Source organism: Chrysochloris asiatica, unplaced genomic scaffold (assembly GCF_000296735.1).
Source record: "Chrysochloris asiatica unplaced genomic scaffold, ChrAsi1.0 scaffold00194, whole genome shotgun sequence".
Lineage (NCBI taxonomy): Eukaryota > Metazoa > Chordata > Mammalia > Afrosoricida > Chrysochloridae > Chrysochloris > Chrysochloris asiatica.
This window is the reverse complement of record NW_006408712.1, coordinates 4453397-4462868: the sequence shown is the minus strand read 5'-3', so window position 1 is coordinate 4462868 and position 9472 is coordinate 4453397. Positions and strand designations below refer to the sequence as shown.

At 36.9% G+C, this 9472-nt stretch overlaps 1 protein-coding gene across 1 annotated transcript in view; it reads left to right on the top strand.

Moving 5' to 3' along the window:
- TXNDC16 (thioredoxin domain containing 16) overlaps nt 1-9472 on the top strand; it is a 208130-nt gene that overhangs the window by 130557 nt on the left and 68101 nt on the right. The window contains 2 exon segments of the mRNA XM_006872371.1: nt 3861-3945; nt 8166-8304. Of these exon segments, the coding sequence (XP_006872433.1) occupies nt 3861-3945; nt 8166-8304 (224 nt within the window).

Genomic DNA, 9472 nt, shown 5'->3' with positions numbered 1-9472 from the left:
ATAACTGAATATACTCCCCCGTTTTTGTTACAAAACTTTTACCTTTACAATTGTGACAGTTGCAATTAGTCATAACTATTACTCACTATTGAATCATAAGAATCTTACCCCATTTCTTTTAATCAGACCCATCTAGACAACCCATAGAGGAGCTCTGGTAGCGTAGTGGTTATGAATCGGGTTGCAAATGTCAAGGTCAGCAGTTCTAAACTACCAGCTGTTCCGTGGGAGAAAGATGAGGCCGTAAAGACTTATAGCCTCAATCAACTCGACAGCACTTAACAACATCTAGACAAGATAAAACTATTCAGTGGGGACTCTGTCTTGCCCCACACACTCTTAAACTAAAGTCCCTCTTGAAACCTTGTAAGCCAGTCACTTCATGCCTTTATCGCCCCCTCATTTTAGGTAGCCAATATCTAAGTTGCCTTTCCCTATCTACTCTGTGTACAGAGGGGATAGCAGTGATACTTGATGAGAAGACTTCTTCCCTCTCTGTTGGTTATTTAGAGTTACTACCTCCAGAAGTATAGGTCAAGTTCATCAAATTGTAGCAACGGACCCTCATTTCCTTTTATCAATTTTTTTTATCTTCTTCTAGTTAAGTTCTGATTATCAAGCCATCGAGGCTAGGTCAAATGAGTACTGTCTGCAAGTTTTGAGTGTTCTTGTGCATCTCCCCTCACATCATATCAACTGGATGCTTCACTCTCCAGGTCTAGCTCTCTGTGGCTATGTCCTTGTCCATTAGCTCAAGTGTCCTCAGGTCTCACCATACTTTGGACCAACCAGCCCTTCCTCTTCTCTCTCTCATCTCCAGGTTAACAGGAGTCAATGGACTCTGGTTGAACTCAGCCCATTTCTTCATTGCTTCCTTTTCCCCTCCCTCTTCCACACACCAGTAGACCAGTGTGGTCTCCAGCAAGCTTACATGTCTGTTTGTGTGTTCCCTTTGAGCTCCAGTCTTAGAGGGGAGTTTGTCCTGAAGGAACTTGATTACTTGCTTTGATTGCTTCCTAGCGAACAGCTTGCTTATTCTTTTAGTAGCCAGTCATGTTGACATTTTTGTTTTGGGTTTTTCCTGTTGACTACACTGTACATTGATATCTCTAGTTCACTGTTTTCAGTCTTGTAGGTTTGTTTTGCTTAAAATATTTCTATATATGAATTGAGTTCTGGGTGGTGTTGTCAAGTATGTTAATCTCAGGTTGTTGTCTGCTGTTGTTTGGTTCTCAGTTCAAAGAATATCCTTTAGAATTTTGTGTAAAGTTGATCTGGTCATAACAAATTTGTTTAATTTCTATTTATCAGGAAATGTCCTAATTTCACCATCACGTTACAAGGATAACTTTGCTTGGTGTATGATTTTTGGTTGGCAGTTTTTTCTTTTAGAGTTTTATATGTGTCATCCCATTGCCTTACTGCCTGCATGCTTTCAACTGGTAAATCAGAGCTTAGTTTTATTGGTTGTCCTTTGTAGATAACTTTTTTCACTTTTCCTGAGCTGCTCTCAGGATTCTATCCTTATGTTTGATTTTAGAAAGTTTGATTATGATATGCATTGGTGATTTTATTCTGGGGTCTATCCTATTTGAGGTTCATGCATCTTTTATGCTTATCTTCTCACATTTCTTGATGTTAAGGAAGAGTTTTCTTCTAACAACTCTTTGTCACCTTTCTTTGTGCTGTTTATTGTCTCTTCCTGTTCTGGAATTGTGATCACCCATAAGTTGTTCATCTTCAAGGTGTCCGTACTAACTCTTAGGCTTTCTTCAGATTTTTCATTCTTTTTTCTGATTGTTCCTCTATCATACTACTATTGAGAGAAATTTCTTAAAGTTCACAAATTCAGGCTTGCATTGCTTCAAATTTATTCCTTTGCCCTTTCAATGTATTGTACATTTCTGATATCTTAGTATTACTCTTCTGAATTTCTAATTGCAGGGTTTGTATTGTTTTTGCATTTATTTTGTCTGTTTGTTTTTGTGGTGTTTTCCTGAATTACTCTGAAGTTTTTTCTGTATTTTCCTCAATCTTTGGCAATTCTTTGAAGGTTCCTGTAATTCAAATGTCATTTCTTTTGAATTCTCTTACAGATAGTTCCATATGTTTTCATCCTCAGAAATGTTTTCTGGCTCTGCATGTTGGTCTGTTGTTTTGAGTCATCCTTCATGTTTCTTTATGTGAGCTAAAATTGTTATCTCCTGGGAATTGTGGGGTTGTTGTATTTGTATTTAACCAATGATTTTATGTTGATTTGCTCTTAGGCTTTTACCAACTGTATTCTGTGGGTGTAGTTAGAGAATGGAAGCATGTATGTTGTTCAGAGACTTCATTTTGCTTGGATCCACTGTGAACCCTCATGGAAGCAGAAGTCAAGAGAAATGGTGTATTGCGTTAGAAAAACCTGTTGCATAAGACCTCTTTAAAGTGTTCAAGAGCAAAGCTATCAGTTTGAAGAATAAGTTGTGCCTGTCCTAGGTTATGGTACTTGTAATTACCTGATATGCATGTGAAAGTTGGCCATTGAATAGGGAAGAATGTAGAAGAATTGAGGCAATTTGAGTTTTGGTGTTAGAAGATAATATTAAAGGTACCATCCTGGGCTGCTAGAAGAACAAACAAATCTGTGTTGAATGAAGTACAGCCAGAATGTTTCTTAGAAGCTAGGATGGTGAGACTTCATCTTTCATACTTCAGATATATTCTCAAGAGGGACCAGTCCCTGGATAAGGACATTATGCTTGGTAAAGTGGAGGGTCACCGAAAATGAGGGAGATGGATTGGCACAGTGGCAGCAGCCGTGGGCTCAAGTGTGACAATTGTGAGGATGGTCCAAGACTGGGAAATGTTTTTGTTGTGTTGTGCATAGGGTCACTATCAGTTAGAACCAACTCCGTGGCACCTAGCAACAACAACAGGAATAAACTGAAGTCCTGGTGTGGCTTTGTAGGATAAACACTGGACTATAAACTGCAAGGTCAGTGGTTCATGCCCACCAGTCTTGGAAACTGTAGGGTCGTAAGAATCAGGACTGATCCGATGGCACTTAGCAACAAACCATGAGTAAATTAAAGCAAAAATGCAACAACTATAATTGGCACTGTAGGATAAGCACTGGACTGTTAACAACAGGGTCAAGGGGTTCAAACCAACCAAACACTCCTTGGAAACCCTCCAATTTGTCGGAACTGACTTAAGGGCACTTAACAACAACATGATGAACCAGTTGCTGTCAAGTCAGTTCTGTATCATGATGAACCTATGTGTGTCAGAGTTGATCTGTGCTCTATAGGATTCTAGGGTCTGTGCTCTATAGGACTCTAGGGGCTGATTGAAAGTAAGTCATCAGCATTTCTGCTGAAGTGCTTCTGTGTGAACTCAAAACTTCCAAACGTTCAGTTATTAGCCATTTGCACCATCCGTGAACTCCCATCATTTGCTTAGATTTTGGTATTAAACACTTATTTGTATATTTGTTTGCTTGGTGTGGCACTATAGGATCAGCACTGGACTACGAACCACAAGAATGGCAGTTCAAACTCACAAGCTGCTTCTTGAAAACTCTGTACGGTATTACTATGAGTCAGAACCAGCTCAACGACACTTAACAAGTATAACTTGTTTAGGGAACCATAGCTGTATTAACATCAACTTACATTTCTGTAATGGTTAAGAAATATAAAAAGCCACAGATTTATTTTAGAACAACTAAATTGTATAAGGTGTTTTCAGTGAATATTTTATCTTTTTACTTAATTGATAATAAAATGCTACAATCTGTAAGTCTCATTATAAATTGAATATCTCACATAATTTCAAGTATTCCATTTTATTTTTTCTTATCTATTTATTTGTAGTAATAGAAGATTTCACTGAAGCAGGAAAGTACCTAAAAGGATATGTCATCACTGGAATTTATTCTGAAAAAGATGTTTTGATATTGTAAGTTTATTACTCTTCTAATTTTACTGAGGAAGAAGTAATGCAAGAAATAGGGTTTTTCTTTTCAGAGTTGATGAAGAACACAGGGCGGCAGTGGAACGTTCAGTTGACTAAAATCTTAAATGTTCTTGTAGCAAGTTCTCCAACATACAAAGCTGTTCAGATGCTTTCTGGATTCTGGACTCTTGCTTCTCCATTCTTCTATAGAAAGTTTCCTTTTTAGGTTTTATTGCTTGCATTTTTGACTCTTTGGAGTTATAAAAGTTATTTAAAGTTTACTTCTTGAGAGTGTGGGTTTTTATTTGTCACAGTTTTCTTTATTGGAAATAACAAGGATCAATAGTTGGAAAATAGGGCTTTGCTGATAGAAATGATACTGGAGATCATATGATAGAATTTTTTAGGACTAATGGCTTACTCATTTCAGATACCTTTTTAAAGCAACATAAAAGGTGACTATACTCATGGACCTCACCAGATGGAATATATAGGAATGAAATTGACTATATCTGTGGGAAGAGATGGTGGAAAAGCTCCATATCATTAGCAAAAACAAGACCAGGGACATACTGTGCAACAGACCATAAATTACACATACGCAAGTTTAGGCTGAAGCTGAAGAAAATGAAAAGAGGTTCATGCGAGCCAATATGACCTAAATTTAGAGACTTTCTCAAGAACAGAGTTGATACATTAGGCACTAATGACTGAAAACCAGAAGAGTTATGGGATAACTTCAAAATCATCATACAGGAAGAAAGCTAAAGTTCCCTTAAAAATACAGGAAAAAAGAAAATGGTTGTCAGAAGACACGTTGAGACTTGCTCTTGAGGAATTAAGACCTGAACAGAAAATTGCAAAAGGTAGGTCGAGAAGACAAAGTCAAGTATTATAGTTATACAAGACAATGTATAACCTAGAGCTAGATAGAAAAGTAAATGCTTAGCATGTCTCATCTTGAAAGAACTGAAGAAAAAATTCAAGCCTCGACTTGCAATATTGAAGGATTCTATGGGCAAAAATATTGAATTATACAGAAAGTATCAGAAGATATAAGAAATATGGTCACTGTACAAAAAAATGGTTGATATTCAACCATTTCAAGAGACAGCATGTGATCAATAATCAATGGTATAAAGGAAGAAGTCCAAGCTGCACTAAAAGCATTTGAGAAACACAAGGCTCCAGGAATAAATGAAATACTGATTGAAATCTTTCAGCAAATTGATGCAGCACTGGAGATACTCACTCATCTGTGCCAAGAAATTTGGAAGGTAGCTATCTGGTGAACCAACTGAAAGAGATTCATATTTGTACCCATTCCATAGAGGTAACCCAACAGAATGCAGAAATCATCAAGCAGTATCATTAATAATACATGCAAATAAAATTTTGCTGAAGATAACTAAAAAATGGCTGTAATAGTACATTAACAAGACACTGCCAGAAGTTCAAGCTGGATTCAGGAGAGATCATGGAACTAGGGATATCATTGCCGATGTCAGATGAATCTTGCTGAAAGCAGAGAATAACAGAAAGATGTTCACTTGTGCTTTATTGGCTATACAAAGGCTTTCAACAGTATAGATCATGACAAACTATGTATAACACCGTGGAGAATGGGTATTTCTCATTAGAAATTAAGATGACTGACTTGTGCTCATGAAGAACCTGTACATAGATCAAGAGGCAGTAATTAGAACAGAAGAAGGGGATATTGAATGGTTTAAAATCAGGAAGGGTGTGTGCCAGGGTTGTATTCATTCACCATACTTGTTCAGTCTGTATGCTGAGCAAATTTGAGAGCTGCATTATATGAAGAAGAACATGGCATTAAGATAGGAAGAAGACTGTTTAACAAACCTGTGATATGCAGATGATACAACCTTGCTTGCTGAAAGTGAAGAAGACTTAAAATGTTTACTGAGGAAGATCAAAGACTACAGCTTTTAGTATGCACCTCAATGTAAAGAAAACAAAAGTCCTCACCACTGAACCAATAAGAAACATAATAAATGGAGAAAAGATTGAAGTTGTGAAAGACTTCATTTTAGTTGTATCCCCAATCAACACTCAAGAAAGCAGCCATCAAGAAATCAAATAACATACTACTTTAGGCACATCTGTGGCACAAGACCTCCTTAAAGTATCCAAGAGCAAATAATGTCAGTTTGAGAACTAAGATGCGACTGTCCTAAGCCATGATATTCTCAGTTGCTTCATATGCATGTGAAAGTTGGACAGTGAATAAGGCGTACCATAAAAGAATGGAAGCATTTGAATTGTGTTGTTGGAGGAGAATCTTAAAAGTACCGTGGACTGCCAGAAGAGCAAACAAATCTGTGTTGGAAGAAGCACAACCAGCTTGCTCACTAAAGTCAGGATGGCTAGATTTAATCTCTCATACTTCGGACATGTTATCAGACTGCTGGGTAATGTGGATGTTCTGTAAAAAAGATGACAGCCCCCAACAAGATGGATTGACACTGTAGCAGCTGCAATGGGCTCAAATGTAACAAGGATTGTGCGGATGGTGCAGGACTGTGTTTCATTCTGTTGTGCAGAAGGTTGTTGTAAATCATAACTGACTTGAAGGCCCCTAACAACAACAGGTGTGTGTATATAAAATCTGAGTTTTTCATGCGTTTATATTTCTTCTAGTGTTTAAGGTGATACAATTATTCTAAATAACTAGTTTTAATTTATGCAAACATATGCTTAATACTTTAGAAACCATTTACATCACTTTACTTTGTAAAATTTGTGGCTCTTTTGGCCTATTAGTATAATATAGTTTTTGCAAAATCAAGGATGAACTGTAAACTTTAAATATATGAGTAATGTACTTTGCATTCTGCATTAATGTCTGGTATACTGGCCCCTTTCTCACTGTCCCCATTTTCTTAACATAAGCTCAGTAGTTTGTCTCTTCCATACTGACTATAATGTGATTTTTGAATTAAATTATCTTTCATCCTGAACAGTGGTGATATATGCTGAACTCCAGATCTTTTGGAAATATGAGACATCTAGATCTGACACAAGACTGACTCCCCACTATCTTTTTATACTCTGCTGCCATTGTGCATTTGACACACATGAACTAGATCAGTAGCTTCCTGAATGTGTTTTGTTTATAACCAACTATTTAGCTACAAGTATCTTTCAGGTGATTTGACGATTAAGTTCTCTAATGTTGCTTATAATGTTACAGTGTGTATACTTGGATATGAATTGTTTTCACATATGATAAGAATCTTTGATCGCTTCACACAAAAAAATTTTCTTAATTTAGTGGTTTTTCTTTTAGGTTTAGAAGCAAAAATGGGGGATTTGGGTTCTTTGTTCTTTGGAGACACCATGTCTCCAATGTGGAGAGTTTCTTAGTTGAAAGCTTATTTCCACCATTTCTCTTTTCTTACTGTCCCCATTTTCTTATTTGTGAAATGGAGGTGATTGTGCTACTTCATAGGACTGTCTTGAGTGTTAAATGAAAGCACAGTTAAAGTACTGAAGATTGTTACTGAGTTCCATTGAGTCAGTTTTGACTCATAGCAACTGTGCATAGGGTTTCCGAGGAGTGGGTTTGATTTGCTGACCTGGCAATTCAAACCAACCTTGTGGTCTAGTGCTTATCTCACAGTGCCATACTAGGATTCCATGTGCCTAGCAAATAGGAGGTGTTAAATAAAAGCCAATCTCTTTGCAATGTGACGAACAGTCCAACAAGTTTTAGAACTATTCAGTGTGTATTTAATCCCATTTAGATGTTTTCTTAATGAGTAAATTGTCTATGTTGTTGTTGTTGTTAAGTGCTGTCGAGTTGGTTCCGACCCATAGCAACCCTGTACAGGATTTCCGAGGCTGTAAATCTTTACGGGAGCAGAAAGCCTCATCTTTCTCCTGTGGAGCAGCTGGTAGATTCGAACTGCTGGCCTTACGGTTCGCAGCCTAATTCGTAACCACTACGCTACCATAGTGTATAAATAAAAAAAATTCTGACTAGATTATTATCAGTTGGCTTTGTTTTACTCTAGACTCATCAACTTCCTTGAATAGTTTCATGTTGAAGATTAGTTTGTTTGGAATTTAGTTCATTTTTTTCCTTAGCAGCATGGCTGCCCATTTTTTGCCTTGCACAGTGACCTCCTGGCCTAATTTTCCTTGTTTTTGATGACTTATTATATTTTGGTTTTGAATTTTAATACTTTTCTCTATAGGTCACATAAATATTCCACAACTGTCCCAGCCCTGCTGCTTGCTCAACACAAAGAAGGAAACGTAGTGAGCATTCCACTAGCTAACACCCATGCACAAGGCATAGTTCAAATAATAACAGATGCATTACTGGAAACATTTGTGAGTATGTTTTTTAAACATTTGTGAGTATATATATTCATATTATATAATCAAAGGATGTTATTTCAAATAGAAAAATCTAGTTCATTTAAAGATCATGTGTTTCGACACATAATCGTACAGCTTTTGCTGGCACAGGGCAAGAAGTTTTATGAGCTGAAGTCTCATTGGGTTTGGGTTACTTTGTTTATTGTTCACTTAACTAAATGCATAGAAAGTCTCTGGTCCAATGCTAAAAGATTACATTGTTTTTAGATTATTTTTTATGCTGAGACTAGTACGACTGATCGTTGAAGTAGTTGGTTAAAGCTTAATATAAAGTGTATAGATTCCATTGAGTCCAATTGCCTGGTTTCAAAAACTTGCTTCATTCCTTGCCATATATGTGTTAACTTCTCTTTGCAGCAGATTCTACAAATGTAATATGTAAGTGGATGGTGTAATCTGCTGCAGAGAGTTAGTGGGATTGAATGAGAAAGCTTAGTGCTCAGTGTATCTGCCCCGTGGTAAACATTCAACAAAGGTTAGCTGCTATTCCTAGGATTTTTGCAGCTCTGCTCCTGTAAAGATTTGCAGCCTCAGAAACCCTGTGCAGGGTCACTATGAGTTGGAACCAACTCCAGGGTCCTTAACAACAACAACAGAATAAAACACTATCTCATGACAGGCCTTTTCTAATACATTACTTTGTATAACGGATATGTGAGTTCCTGGGTACAACACTTGTAACTTAGGTTACATGAATTCAGTAGTTTTGCATTTTAATTAAACATTTGTAGCATATTATTCATTTATACTTCTATAGATTTCTGCAGTGAGCATGAGCATGATTATAAGCTATAGTGCTGAATGTATATTCTTTTGCTTTGATATTTGTCATGATAATCTAAATGACATTACCTTTTAAGTGCTAGTAAATGACTTTGTTGTTGTTGTTGTTGTTAAGTGCTGTTGAGTGGGTTCCTACCCATAGCAACCCTGTATAGGGTTTCCAAGGAGTGACTGGTGAGCTTGAACCATTGACTTTGTTCAAACCAACTTTGTAGTCCAGCACGTTAGCCCCACGGCACCATGCCAGGATTCCAGAATGACTTTGTTTATATTAAGTCTGTTTGTGACTTTGGTTTTTAGAGTACAGATCATTGAGTTAATATTTTCAGGATATAGT